At 41.8% G+C, this 14,101-nt stretch overlaps 3 protein-coding genes across 9 annotated transcripts; 1 reads left to right on the top strand and 2 right to left on the bottom strand.

Annotated features, from left to right (window-relative positions):
• Positions 1 to 4: 4 nt before the first annotated feature.
• Pgm2a (phosphoglucomutase 2) lies at positions 5 to 5,711 on the bottom strand. 3 transcript variants are annotated; one of them, XM_077400046.1, is made up of 11 exons: positions 5,571 to 5,710; positions 5,053 to 5,149; positions 4,452 to 4,672; positions 4,089 to 4,345; positions 3,563 to 4,025; positions 3,295 to 3,482; positions 3,041 to 3,218; positions 2,726 to 2,949; positions 2,544 to 2,649; positions 1,024 to 1,247; positions 5 to 813 (listed from the first exon to the last, which is right to left on the bottom strand). In XM_077400046.1, exons 3-11 carry the CDS (start codon positions 4,524 to 4,526, stop codon positions 711 to 713), a joined length of 1,818 nt encoding a protein of 605 aa, XP_077256172.1. In that variant the 5' UTR covers positions 4,527 to 4,672; positions 5,053 to 5,149; positions 5,571 to 5,710; the 3' UTR covers positions 5 to 710. The 3 variants fall into 3 exon arrangements, 2 of the variants coding, with proteins under 2 accessions (XP_077256172.1, XP_077256173.1); XR_013255992.1 differs by lacking the exon at positions 5 to 813 and adding an exon at positions 1,520 to 1,580 and having other exon boundaries at positions 1,153 to 1,247; XM_077400047.1 differs by lacking the exon at positions 5,053 to 5,149 and having other exon boundaries at positions 5,571 to 5,711.
• Positions 5,592 to 11,698, top strand: Clpx (Caseinolytic protease chaperone subunit). 5 transcript variants are annotated; one of them, XM_077400049.1, is made up of 7 exons: positions 5,592 to 5,715; positions 7,204 to 7,364; positions 7,475 to 7,687; positions 8,111 to 8,259; positions 8,381 to 8,573; positions 8,816 to 9,720; positions 9,836 to 11,698. In XM_077400049.1, exons 2-7 carry the CDS (start codon positions 7,292 to 7,294, stop codon positions 10,088 to 10,090), a joined length of 1,788 nt encoding a protein of 595 aa, XP_077256175.1. In that variant the 5' UTR covers positions 5,592 to 5,715; positions 7,204 to 7,291; the 3' UTR covers positions 10,091 to 11,698. The 5 variants fall into 5 exon arrangements, with proteins under 5 accessions (XP_077256175.1, XP_077256174.1, XP_077256178.1 ...); XM_077400048.1 differs by lacking the exon at positions 5,592 to 5,715 and adding an exon at positions 6,422 to 6,583; XM_077400052.1 differs by lacking the exon at positions 5,592 to 5,715 and adding an exon at positions 6,427 to 6,583 and having other exon boundaries at positions 8,381 to 8,561.
• LOC143894044 (mitochondrial outer membrane protein SLC25A46) lies at positions 11,695 to 13,843 on the bottom strand. Its single transcript, XM_077400072.1, has 5 exons — positions 13,546 to 13,843; positions 13,154 to 13,436; positions 13,010 to 13,066; positions 12,654 to 12,930; positions 11,695 to 12,567 (listed from the first exon to the last, which is right to left on the bottom strand). Exons 1-5 carry the CDS (start codon positions 13,703 to 13,705, stop codon positions 12,157 to 12,159), a joined length of 1,188 nt encoding a protein of 395 aa, XP_077256198.1. The 5' UTR covers positions 13,706 to 13,843; the 3' UTR covers positions 11,695 to 12,156.
• Between the last annotated feature and the right edge of the window lie 258 nt (positions 13,844 to 14,101).

Raw genomic sequence — 14,101 nt, 5'->3', positions numbered from 1 at the left:
GACATAAATAAAAAATCATATATTGCTAAAAGGAATAATTTGCAACAGGATGCAAATTATTCCCGAATTTCACATAATACATTCTTATACAAATAATGTTTTACATTATTGTCGATAAATATTTCCAGCTGCTTTAACTATGTTTTTAATTTTAATAATTCCCAATAAATGAACCCTTCCATACAATGTTGAACAATTTCAATCAATTATCGCAAAGTCATCGCATGTTCTTGGTTTAATTAATTCTTAATTCTTAAGTTATGGAACAGCAGGATGTTATATGCGTTTCTTACATTACGTTTCGATGTGTTATATGTAGAAGCAGGAAAGGCATGTAAACGCGTGTAACTAACTTCCCCTCGGCAATTGTAACAAGGAACAAAACAGTATGTAATATATATATATATATATACAAAAGTACACAGCCATTTTTTCTATTGTTTTGTAGACTTACAATAGAAACATCACTATCATTTCATAATAAAATTAAATTATATATATATATATATATATATATATATATATATATAATGCGTTGCAAATTAGAAACTCAGTAATGTAACAAATATACAACGCTCGAATAAAATTGATTGGGCGAACTTGGAGCCATTTTACTGCAAAGTATTTGTAAAAATAAATTTTATGATGTACTGATGATGCAAATAAGTTGATCGCTAAACAAAAACGCATATACGTGTAATTATCATAATTTATTCTTCGCGAGCGATAAGTCCATTAACTTCTGGTTGAAGAAATTCTGTTACAATGGCCGATACCATTTCGCTGAGGATGCCTTTCAATTTGTTTAAGTCCCTAAAATCAAAACAATATATTACAACGCGATAATATTAAATTTACATACAAGTAGCTTTAAAAATAGGCTACAGAATGCATTAAAATATAATAGAGTACCGTTAGAATTATACATTCCATATAGAATGCATTAATATATAATAGTCTTAAATAAAGCTAGATGGGCATAAAAATGAATATTCTCACAAATAGCGTTTGCGAGAAACTTACTCTCCAGGCGATCCACATAATTCATTGTAGTATTTTATTTTGGGCTCTGTACCACTAGTTCTCAAAGTAGTGACTAATCCATTTTTGAACGTGAACGTGATCATTTGGCTGGATTTTGACACAGGCAGAACTGCTTTGTTATCGAGTTTTGTATTGTCATATCCAGTTGTCAAGTCTCGAATGCCAGTGATTATATATTTTCCTTTAAGAATTCCGGTTGGGTACTGCCATTAAACAAATTACATTATCAATTAGAATATTCGTGAGACAGAAAAAAAGAGATGAAGGAAGAACGAAAAAAAAACGACATTTTATATTGAGAAACAAAAAGAGAGTTTTCTCAAACACTTTAAAAACTATGTGCATTAATATCTTTTCACTTATCACTTGTCATTGTAGCCGAAATGACAAAGAAAATACAAATAAATCTATTTTTACGCTGAGGCAATTGATGTTAACAACCTGATTAAAAAAAATTTATCTTCCACGTACTTACTTCCTGCTTATATTGGTTTCTTCCTCGAGAAACGGTGTGAGGTGATATAATGACAGTATTACTGGAATAAACAAAACGGCAAGAAGCACGGAAGGCAGTAGCGTCAATGATATAACAACTACGTTTACATACTTGCTGTAGATACCGTTTTTTGTCATCTTAACAAGCAGAAGACGAAAAAGAAAAAAAAAAGGTAATGCAGTTAAGCAAATTGTATTAGAAATAAATTTGCTTGGTCGTTATTATTCCCGACAAACATGTTAATACGCTACAACAACGCAAAACAATTCATTAAGTATAAAAACGAAACCAACGTGCGCACCAAAGTGTAAATCCAAACAGAAACGTTTTCCGATATAAAAATACTATTATTATCAATACACACCACTTTACGTTTTACACCGTATTTATTATTATATTAGCGGAAGAACAGTGATAAAGAGCCATTGTCGACACAACTGTCACCTAGGATGACACATGCAGAAATACATTGGCGCGTCGGTTTTATTACACTTTCAAAGCGGTTAGCCAGTTTATGCTACCTCATGCATCACATATACTTGTTGACCTTGCCGGCATATATCATCAGACACAAATTAGAATACATTAGTCGTTTATGAAACGGCGCTCGCTGTTATACTGGCGAACAACAGAACGCTACAGAAAACTAGCCTTATATAATCTATTTTATCTTTCTATCGGATACATTTTATATTGCCTGAAAGATATCTGTTCTTGCTAATCAGAATCGCGATTAAATATACCCGTCAGGCATGTTTTTTTTATAGATGTCCTAAGTGACGTCTTCGCAACTGACGATTACGTACCAAGTAATATTAAATTCATTTATCAAATTTTGTACAATTTATTTACTTTTTTAAATATATTTTTATTGCGTGTAGATATAAAAATGCAAACGATGTAGGTGACAATTTAGATAGTTAACATAAATTAACATGCAAGCTTTCTAAATTTTACTTAGATGGAAGAAAAGAATATCTTTTTAAAAATTAAAATTACTTACCGTATCTGGTTTGCCCGAATAATTCCTCAGTCGTTCAAATATCGCCTTAATGGTATCTGGGTCATGACATATCCAATAGGAATTATCATTGATATGATGGCCGTATCTATATACCGTGTGAAATAGAATTTATTAATAAATTTGCGTTAAAATTTGTTTTGCTTTAACGCGATGTAACGTACTCTTCGTATATCTCCTCCAACTTATCAGATAAAGTCAATCCTATCGTTTCAAGATAAGCTGCTAATTCCGCTACACGTACACCAGCGCTAATACCATCCTTATCCAGGACCTTAGAACCACACATAAAACCTATAGCTTCTTCATACGCGAACAAGACATCCTTGTTGGACTTCATTAATTCTATAGCTTTGTTGCCCATCCATTTAAAGCCCGTTAAAGTTTCCTGTCGAAGAGTAAAATATTCTTATTAGAATTACAATTTAATCTTAATTTTTGCTGCGTAAACATATTATATATATTTTAAACATACAAACCTCGAAATTAAAACCTTCTTTCCTACCCATTGAAGCTAAAATCTTGCTGGAAACGGTAGATGCCAACATATATGTTTCACTCATATCAACATCAGGATGCGACACTTGATAAGTATGAATCATCCACCAACCCAATAACGCGCCAAGTTCGTTTCCGGAGAAAACATGCCATTCGCCGCTATAAAGATCATAAAATGTATTTCTATTGTTCGACTATTACAGTTCAAGTACAGATTCATTACGAGCTCGCGAACCTCTCTGTCTTCGTTGCGCACGCGAGTCTATCGGCATCAGGATCGTTAGCGAGTATTATAGCCGAATCGCTTTTATTCGCTAGCTTTATGCTGAGATCCAGAGCGCTTTTTCCTTCCTCTGGATTCGGGAATTTCACCGTAGGAAATTCTGGATCTGGAAGCTTTTGCTCCTCCACCGTTATAAACGGCTGAAACAGAGATAGGGCATTAAAGTATCTGCCTTTATAGAAAGCTGCATCGCTAACGACAATATATACAAAGATGCTACCTTAAAGTTTGCCGCTTCAAACGCACCAGTCATATAGTCATGCCCGACGCCATGCATGGCGGTGTATGTAAATTTTAACGTGGTATTTCTATTAACTTCAGGATATAGAACGTTATCCTTCAAGTCTCGGTAATAATGCTGCATAATATCATCTCTCGGATCTGTGTAGTAGGAGCTTTCATAGATCTGGCTCACGTCCCACGAGGATTCAAGCGGTTCAAGATTATTAAGAATATAGCTTTGGATCTTCTTATCGTGCGGTGGAATAATTTGCGCCCCATTCTCCCAGTAAACTTTGTAGCCATTGTCGTCTTTAGGATTGTGGGAGGCGGTCACCATGATCCCAGCTGCACAATTATATTTCAAGATAGCGTAAGGTATGAACGGCGTGGGGCAGATTTTGGAAAATAAATAAACCTTAATGCCACTGGCTATGAGAATTGCAGCAGTTAATTCTGCGAACCTGTAAGATCAACGGATTCGCGTTATTATGAGTTGGATTACATTACATCAGACAATAATTCACCTTTTACTGTTATAACGGCCGTCGTATCCTATCACAACACCCTTCTGCGCGACGTCAAATATCGCGTCGATCAAATATTTCGTTAGTCCCTGACCAGTTTGCACGATGACTAAATCATTCATCTGGCTGTACCCCGGTCCCATACGACCTCTAAGACCCGCAGTTCCAAATTCAAGTCTCTTAAAGAACAACTTGGACAATACTTTAATCTGTCCTTCGTCCAAGTATTCAAATAACTCATCTTCTGCTTTTGGATCCTACAACGTCAAGCGCAAAAATATTTACAGTACAAATATAAACTTGAATATGTTTATCGCGATACGACGTATTATCGCTATCTATCTATTAGCGCACATATCATACCTTGTTCCACTGCAGCCATTCGACGATCTTACTGTCTAAGTTGCCATCGCCGGTGTTTACCGAACGAAGAGCCATGGTGCCAGCTCTGATCTAAACGGACAAATTAGATTCTTCTTAAATCGAGTCTGGCCAATGCGTTTGTCAATGTGACTTCTCCTCGACAAGCGGAAGCGCCTTAATTACTTCTGTATCCGTAGCGAGGACCGCTTTCTCCAAATTTTCTGTAACGCATACGTAACAGAGTACTCGATACATCTGAGATTAGAACGGGTTGTGCAATCGGCCGATAACCATTCAGGAAAGGCGCGATTTGGACGTACGAAAACGATAAGAACAATGTGAAATTTCTCCTCGTCGCTATCTAATCCGTATCAACCGGAACAGTCTGTTATCGATAAGCGACGGCGAGGAAGAACGCGTCGTTTCGCGCAGGTCGTACAGGTTACACGAGCGTCGCGCTGCGCGACTTTGTCACGCGACACGCCGCGATATTTTCGCAGTGCGATATATTTCTTATCGTATACGCGCGGAAGACCTTATCTCGTCTTATCTCGCGCGATTGAGAAGGCACGGGACGTCGCGCGGACCAGTTTGAATTTACCTCCAACCGTCGGCTCTGCGAGCTACGTCAAAGTCGTCAAAGGCCGCCTCTGCCGAAAGACGCCGCCGCGGACGTCCATCGATAAGGAAAGATACCGCTGCAATGATATATCCGTCGGATACACGGCGCAGTTTTATCGCGATGATGCGTTGTGTGTCTGTGTGTGGGCGAGTGTACTTGTACAATTGTGACAGAACCTTGACTTTTTTCCCCTTACTGAAAATCTATAGCGTACGTGACGGAAACCGTAGATTTTCAGTAATGGTATATCGGCAATGAATATTGAACGCGCGTCCTCGATCCTCGGATCACGTGCGGCGCGGCATGAATGTTTACTCCATTTCACGCATATTAGATCGATTGTCGCGATACGATCTCTTTTTTTTTCAATAATCGATTTAATACGCGGGAATGAAAAAAGCGCAGTTGGACAAGCGATAAAAATGTCACGTGTATCGTAGTTCTTTCGTCATATCGAATAAAATGATCAATTTGCACGCTCGACTTCGTGGGAGAACCTTTTTATCCGTCTTCCTTTTTTCTTCAACGCCTGTGGTTACGTGTCTATTTCGTTTTAAGAATGAAATCAGCGCGGCTACCAAAGCAGCAGCTTCTTTACGACATGTCAAAGAGTTACGGACCACCGGTTCATCTTGATTCCATGTATGTACAGTTTGTTGCTACATACGCTGAAAAACCGATTATAATAATTGACCTAACTGATTTTCTAGTTTCTACTTACACTTAATAGAACTTTATCAATTATGGAGTAATTACATTTATTTAAATCAGGCCGAAATCGCTGACCGAGATATTATTGAAGATAGCCAGCCCCAGCCAGCTCTGGATAAGTTTCTGCCAGTTTTTGCGTCCATTTTTCTGGGACCGGGGACCGGGGATGATCGAAGACTCTTCTTATCGACCGTCGATCTAAATATCTGAAATAATTAGTTCGCGATAATGAGATTCGCGCGATCCTTCGTAAACAACGTATCTATTTACGACGCAATAACGTCACGTTCATGACGCTGCATCTTCGTCGTTTACTTATCACCCACGTGGACGATAACAATTTCAAAAATTCCAAAAACCGACAACATTCGTTTCCCCTCTCAATTTACTGCCCTTTCCCCCGTAAAACGTCATCGAACGACAGGCTTTCTTTATGAAAAACTCGATATCAATCGTAAAGAAGCGTTTTTTTTTTTTTTTTTTTTTTCCCCAAAAAGAACGAGTGTCAATCGTACGCAGTCAATCGTATGACAGTCAATGTGGTAGTTCCGCGACACGCACGGTAGGTGGGGGACCAACGCGAGAGGAAGGTCTAGGGCACGCGAGAGCGAGTTCCGTGTAATCGCGCGGGAGGGCGCGGGGATCGTCGACATGGGGGACTGGGGGAGGGCGCCCACCACGTATGTTTTCCCGAGGCCCGAGGCCCGAGGTGCAGCCGGTGCAGGTGTTGCGCGTACCCCGCGACATTGACGTCCGTCGAGTCGACGGGTCGCGTTCTTTTATAGCCATTTTAAGTCGGGTAAGATCGCGACCGAGTGTACACAACCCGACCTGCAACATGGGCGAACTGGGGGGACGTTCGTTCCCCCCGTCTACCTACATCTTTCTTTCTATCTCCCCCTCCCTCCCTCCTTCCCATCCCTTCCGCCCCCTCCTTTCACTCCCGCCGATATATCTCTGTTTTTCTTCGTGTTATCGTTTACCGTCCTTGCGCGTGTCGCGCGATGCCAACGTCGCGCGACGATGTCGCGGATTTCGGCTGTCACGTAGGTCACCCCCGCTCGGAGAGCCGCGCGTCGCGTCGCGTCGCGTCGCCCCGTTCAGAATCCCTCCGTGAATATCCCGACGACGATCCGCTCCGAACAGTCCGAGCTCCGAGCGAGCCGACAACAAGTCGCGGCGAGTTCCTCGGGCAGGACGGAGCAGCCAGCCCCTCCGAGGGAGGTCACTCGTAGAAGTTTCCTCGTTCTCCGCCTACGTGTTTTTGACAAACAAACGCGGCTGTTTACTCACCCGTCCGAGCGCGTTATTTCGCAAACGCGCACCGCACGCGAGCGCAGCTATTGGCCCGTACGATCGCGTTATTAGTGTCGATTCGGCAATATGGTCGTACGCAAGGGAGTATCTCTCTGATTTTAGATCCGAGCGCGCGGAACGTCGTAGGTAGTGCAAGGCCTGCCGCCGTCATCCCCGCGTCTCACGGCCCAACCGGGATCCACCGTCGACCATGAGCGTGCGTTGCTGCCTGGTCAGCGCGGGCCGCCTAGCCTCCTCCAACCATGTCACCAGTCTGAGTCATGGTGAGTTTGGTAAACGGTCCTGCGTCCTGCCTGCCTGTCTGGAGCGTCAAACGCGCCGACGGGACAATAAGTGGAGATCTAAAGAGATCACCGCGCTTATGATTGCGCAGTGCACAAAATCGTCAGGGTCGTCGTGGCCAGCAGAGCCCTGTCGATCAGCGGCAGCTTGGGCAAGGCGCCTACGGAGCCTACGCCACCCTCCAAGGACACCGTCTCTTCGAGCGGTTCCTCCAGCAATGGCACTGGCACTGGCGGCGGGAAGAAGAACACGCTCACTTGTCCCAAGTGCGGAGATCCCTGCACGCACGTCGAAACGTTTGTCTGTAAGTAGAATGTAGTTTGTTGAGTAGGAGATTGTAACGTTGTCCGAGTCGTTGCGAATACTTAACTCTATATTTATGTAAGATTCTATCGGTGAACGATATACTGTACTGGAATGGGTGTGCGAACTCCCGTGCTAGCGCCCGGGTCGCGAGAAGAAAAAGATGAGCTGCTCTGCGACCATTCTGTCTTTGTTTGGCAGACTTTTGATTGGTCAATGACATTCAATTGTTGTCGCGAAATACAGCAACGGAAAAGAACAGGTTGGTCGCGATTCTCCCTCTGGCTCGTCCGGTTTTCTTCTCGAGTAGAGTGAGTCGAGTTCACGTTCCAGTTTAGTATACAGTTCGCTGGATCCTACATCTATCATCGTGTACTAATGTTGCATTTTAACACAGCACCTACCATTTTTATAAATGATACAGCATCCACAAGATTTGTCAAGTGCGAAAAGTGCCATCATTTCTTCGTCGTGCTGTCGGAGATTGACTCAAAGAGGAGTATGAAGGAGGCGCTCAGGCCGGAAGATGGCAAGCAAGGATTTTACAGGAAGCCGCCTCCACCTCCGAAAAAGGTAACTTGTTTCAATTACGATCGTTCAACTTAGTTATACGTACAGACTTTTTTCCGAGTGAAATCAGATATGTTTATGTTTGCTTTAATTAAAATGATGCAAAATGATTTGATATTTTCAGATATTCGAGTATCTAAACAGACACGTTGTGGGTCAGGAATATGCGAAGAAGGTGCTGAGTGTCGCCGTTTACAATCACTACAAGCGTATTTACAACAATCTGCCGGCCCAAAACTCGCAGACGCAAACTAACGTTAATCCGGTCAGCACACAGGAGACGAATCATCCCTTCACTCACAGAGGTCCTAAACCACGTAAATAGCAATGTCCCAATATTATAAATTGTTAAGAAAAGTATCGTGCAATCTGTATATCGTAATTAGAATTTATCGCGTAAAATTCATGTAGCTTAAAACTAGATTAATTAACGATTTCTTGAAACAGCGATTGAAGCAGATTGCGATCTCAGATCTGATATAGCGATATTTCCATAATTCCCTTAAAAAATTATATATTATTTCACGCGATTATTGTGAGATGTTTTTTTTTGCCGCAGACTTACTGCATATATCAGGCATCGGAAATCCGTTTCCAGGAGTCGGGTTTCAGCACACGGTGAATCCGGGAAGTGAACAAAAGGCGAGCGGTCAGTCGGCTCCTGGATCAGCTATATTAGACAGCAAGCAGCATCAGCTGAAACTGGAAAAGAGCAACATACTGCTGCTCGGGCCTACGGGTTCCGGCAAAACGTTACTCGCGCAAACGATAGCGCAATGCCTGGACGTCCCGTTTGCCATCTGTGATTGCACCACTCTCACGCAAGCCGGCTACGTCGGCGAGGATATAGAGAGCGTCATAGCTAAGCTCCTTCAGGATGCCAACTACGTAGTGGATCGTGCTCAAATGGGCATCGTCTTTTTGGACGAGGTCGACAAGATAGGTGCCATCCCCGGAATTCATCAGTTGCGTGACGTGGGCGGGGAAGGTGTGCAGCAAGGAATGCTGAAGATGTTGGAGGGGACGATTGTGAACGTACCGGAAAGAAATAGCTCGAGAAAGTTGCGCGGGGAAATGTTGCAAGTGGACACTACGAATATTCTTTTTGTTGCGTCAGGCGCCTACAGCGGCTTGGACCGGTTGATAGCGCGGCGCAAATCGGAAAAATATCTCGGATTTGGCGCGACGCCCGCGGCCGAGAGCCCGGGCAGGAGGGCGGCGACTTTGGCCGACGTCGCCAATATGTCACCTTCCACCGAGAGGGACAATAAGGAGAAGGACGCGCTGTTACAACAAGTGGAAGCCCGAGATCTCATCGACTTTGGCATGATACCCGAGTTCGTCGGCAGATTCCCCGTGCTCGTGCCTTTCCACACTCTCGACAGAGACATGCTGGCGAGAATTCTTACCGAACCAAAAAATGCCATCGTTCCTCAGTATCAGATGTTGTTCTCAATGGACAAGGTACAGCTTAATAATTTCATTTTCGTAGTAGGCTCAAGATGAATCTAACTAATTTAAGTAAATTGCAGTAATTGTTAATGATAAGTTGTAAAAAAATTGTATTGCGTTTATGCAGGTGGAGCTGACGTTCGACATACACGCATTAAATGCAATTGCCTCTTTAGCGATGGAAAGGAAAACGGGGGCGCGGGGTTTGCGAGCAATAATGGAATCGCTGCTTTTGGAACCGATGTTCGAGGTACCGGGGAGCGACATAGTGTCCGTTCATATTACAGAACGGTGCGTGAACGGCGTTGACAAGCCACGGTACGCGAAGCGAGACGATAGCAATGATGATGACATTCAGCAGGCGCAACATGTACATAATTAACAAATAATTAAAGAATGCGACACTTTGGTATAACTGCTCCCTTATCGATAGATGGACAATTTTTAGACGAAAATTAAATTGGCTCATTTGCGTAAATCGTTATTTTAATTATTTTATTTTATAAAGAACGTAATATATTTTCCTATACATGTAATTATTTCGTATAAAACGAAAATGATATGAGAACAACGCATACATATAGTTTTCAAACTGTTTTGTATATTTAGACTTTCTGAAATTATAATTTTTTTGCTACAGTAAATTCTTCGATTTTGGATATTATGTATAATATTGGACATATTGTTTGCTGCACAGATATTGTTTAACGTAGCAAAAAGAAGAATATATATGTGAATATATGTTCCTCTTTTTCATATGTATCTTTTTGTTCCCAAAGAAAATCTCGAAAGCCACTTTATAACAGAACCATATTTGTTGCGGAATAACAGTAATATAGACACGAATGCCAATATATTGTATTGAAAATAATTATTTGATTTCACAATAAGAATGATATTGCAAATTGTAAGTCATATGTGTCTTGCATTTTGCCTACTTGGAACATGCATTATAAATGCCTCTTTCAAGAGAAAGTGTCGCATAAAAGTAGAAAACGTCAGAGAATAATGAGAATATACAGACCTAATTCTTACTTGACAATGGGAAAAATGTAAATAAATTTTGTATCGTTTAATTCATTCGTATTGCAGGGAAAGTCAGAAAATCATACATAATAGCATTCCACGTCCAATCGAGTTTTGCATCCTGCATGCATTTATTGATGGTAACGTCAAAGGTAAAGCGGCGTAATATGCGTTCGTATCTAATAGCAGAATATCGCAAAGAAATTAAAAAAAAAATATATATATACGCATTCAATCATATCAACGTCATCAAATCCCAATTTGACAACATAAATGCTATACATTTGACGCGGGTAAAGCGAACTTCCATTACGATGTAAATTGATTAAATGGACTGGCTTAAGATGCGGAAAACAAAAGGTTCCAATCAATTAAATACGAAATTGTAACAAGCCATACAATAAAGAGAGTTTTAATGTAACCCACACACAATAAATTTTTGTATATTGTCACGCCAGGATTGTTTGTAATGAAGATCACTAATGTTACGCGTTGTTTATGAAAAATTCATAAAAAGAACACTTGTAGCGCAATAGTTTTAATGAACACGACATTAGCGTTCGTTTCCCGGATAATGGAAGAACGTCAATTATAAAAAAGAAGACGAAGAAAGTGAAGAATATATAGAGATTATTTTTATGTCAAAACAATAGAAGTGTTCATGTGTAATATATTGTACATAGTACAGTAGATTAGTGAAAAGGAAGGTCCGTACGCGATGTGCGAATTATACGATTATTAATTTGACTATAGAGAGTATATACATCCCCGTTAATTATCGCTAATTTACTTACTGATTGAAACGATGCAAAAGAAGAAAGTAAAAAAAAAAAACCAGGCTGTGCAAAATAATAACGCGGAGTGAAGACACGCATAGAATTCTTTTCCCAACTCTTTCACAGTGATCTGATGTCCTATATAGAACAATTCTGTATTTGTAATAAATCTATAATATGCAACTATAGTATACATCGATTTATTTTCCTCGTAAACAATCTATAACACGTATGTCGACATAATAATCTAACAAAGTCACATAAATCACATCACATAATTACACTTTATCGGGTGTAGAAAGTGTTCACTGAAAATGACGATGTCGTACAAGAACGACTATCTATAAATATTGTCGATATTTCATATAAATTTGATACTTAACGTTCTAAAAATTTTTATGCGGAACTCTATTGCCTTTCCTGTTTTAATTCGCGTTAGCTGTAAAACGTACAGTATAGAAAATTTGCGTCATCACAGTCGCGTAGGTGCGAAGATCTGCGACATCTTAATTCATTAAAAATCATCGAAGAATGTGTTTGGAAACTATCTTCGTTACAAATTCGATCTTTCGTCTTGTATAAATCAACGATAAAGGCAAATAATAAATAATCCCGTATATCTTACATTTTTTGTTGCAGGTCTCCTTTATATTTCATCATAGCACGGAGATTTCTGCGGTTTTATCGGCTTAGGTTTCGGCATCAGCATCGTGCCCAGTTCTGTCAGGATCCACTTTGTCGCGCGCAGCACCATGAAATGTACCGCGAATTGCAAGATAAGGGCACCGAATCCTTTGTACAGGCCAAGCGGCCCTTCGGTTGATATTATTGTGCGGTAACAATCGGCCGCGCTGCTATATCCAGTCAGTAGCGGCGTGACGCTTCTTCCGGTGTCCAGGTTGTCGATAATGGTGCGCGTACCTTGAAGGTGTAACCGATGTACAACAGTTTCAAGAGGATAAAACACGATGTCGGCCGCGCACATCGAAACAAGGATAGACTGCGTCTCGATATCCTGGATGACGCTCTCGGACAGCAAGTCCTTACTGTACGCGCCCTGAAATAGTATAAACGTTCCTATGTAGAGATACATCTATACGCGCACCCCTCGTTCTCCGAAAGCATTCGGTATCAGATACGTACTCTTACTTCCTGCGAATGTTTGTGCCTGACGTGCATAATCCGACTAGTAATCCCTTTGACAACGAGGGTGAAAAGATATTTCGATACTCCATAAACTATAGTGGGTGGTACAAGAGCGTAGATCGGAATGAGTCTGCCCTTGTTGCATATGTCGAGCAGGCGAATCGCACCGTCCCGAAAAACGTCCAAGATACCGGGACATTCAGAAGCAATCTCGGATTGAACGGTCTCCACGAGTGACGCGGAATAGAAGGGGGTCACTATACCTATGGCGATACTGCGAAATACGAAAGATTGTAGATCAGTAATTCGCCGCGGTTCACTCATATACCGATATAGATCGGCGGAATAATTACCACTTGAGGAGGATGTGTTGGCCAAACGCTTTCATCGAGCTATTACGAGTGATCTTTCTGAAATCAAGCGTCTGGTTTTAAGGAAAAGACAATATCGCACAAACTTTACGAAACGTCGGGCATTCCTTTCGACGAGTGCCTTACTTTTGCCAGGGCGTGATCTTCGAGATCAGATCCTCGACGGCCAACGTCATGCCTCTTACAAGTAGAACCGAGCCAATCCCCTTCCACAGCGTGTTTATACCCTGGGTCTGGTGCAAACGTATTATCACCGGCACTAGAGTTATGGGCATCAGGTGATACTTGATCGCGCCCGGATTGACTTGGCACTGTCTCCGCAACACCACGAAGGGGTGGATCAGCAGATTTCCCGTGATCAGGCTCGCAAGCCCGCAGCCCAGTCCGACGTACTTGCTCACGGCGATGTCTAGAAGTAGGCGCGGACCAGTCAAGTTTGTCAAATAGATTAGTCTCAGTTATATGTCTCCTTGCGGAAACTTTGATCGATCGGCGAATAAAGCGAGAACGTGACCCACCATCGTCGATGACCGGTGGATTGTCCTCCGCCAGGGGATGAATAACGGGTATGTCCAGTGGACGGATAACCTCTCGACCGTAATACCTCTGCGTCCCCGACTCCCACGACCTGGCAGGCCGACCCCTGTACACGTCCCCGTAGCTCTCCAATCCCGCCATTCTTCCTGCGCGAAACAAATTCGTCGACGGCTAGCTCGTTTCGTTAAACATTTGCTCGAACCAGCAGACTTCCCCGTCGCGCCGTTGAGATGTCCATCACTCAGCAGCAGCAGCCATCGCGATTCCGCTGGATCAGCCGATCAGCTGGTTTCAGCCATCATATGTATGTATGTATACACTATAGCATTTTAATTTTGGAACGCAGAGCCCAGTTGTGTCTGCTGAACGCGGCCAATTATAAAATATATGCTAAAAAAGAATAATTCTTCTCTATACGTTAACAAAACAATATAGGTATTGCTTGATAAATTAATTGCCGATCACTATTGATCGTGCTAATTGGAGTTTGGTCAAAATTGCTCTTTGAAGACTTAATCATTAATCACTCTTCTTATT

Source organism: Temnothorax americanus, unplaced genomic scaffold (genome assembly GCF_048541705.1).
Source record: "Temnothorax americanus isolate GAGA-0224 unplaced genomic scaffold, ASM4854170v1 Scaffold13, whole genome shotgun sequence".
Taxonomy (NCBI): Eukaryota; Metazoa; Arthropoda; class Insecta; order Hymenoptera; family Formicidae; genus Temnothorax; species Temnothorax americanus.
This window is presented reverse-complemented; position numbering and strand designations above follow the sequence as displayed.

Bases quoted from the DNA above. Each gene is read 5' to 3' on its own strand.
- Clpx (XM_077400049.1), top strand. From the start codon at position 7,292: ATGAGCGTGCGTTGCTGCCTGGTCAGCGCGGGCCGCCTAGCCTCCTCC. The intron at 7,365-7,474 runs GTGAGTTTGGTA...ATGATTGCGCAG, and splicing joins TGTCACCAGTCTGAGTCATG to TGCACAAAATCGTCAGGGTC. The intron at 7,688-8,110 runs GTAAGTAGAATG...TAAATGATACAG, and splicing joins GCACGTCGAAACGTTTGTCT to CATCCACAAGATTTGTCAAG.
- LOC143894044 (XM_077400072.1), bottom strand. From the start codon at position 13,705: ATGGCGGGATTGGAGAGCTACGGGGACGTGTACAGGGGTCGGCCTGCC. The intron at 13,437-13,545 runs GTGGGTCACGTT...GCCTACTTCTAG, and splicing joins TCCACCGGTCATCGACGATG to ACATCGCCGTGAGCAAGTAC. The intron at 13,067-13,153 runs GTAAGGCACTCG...GCTTGATTTCAG, and splicing joins AAGATCACGCCCTGGCAAAA to AAAGATCACTCGTAATAGCT.
- Pgm2a (XM_077400047.1), bottom strand. From the start codon at position 4,526: ATGGCTCTTCGTTCGGTAAACACCGGCGATGGCAACTTAGACAGTAAG. The intron at 2,650-2,725 runs GTACGTTACATC...CACGGTATATAG, and splicing joins TTGGAGGAGATATACGAAGA to ATACGGCCATCATATCAATG. The intron at 1,248-2,543 runs GTAAGTAATTTT...GTTTAATGGCAG, and splicing joins ATTCGGGCAAACCAGATACG to TACCCAACCGGAATTCTTAA.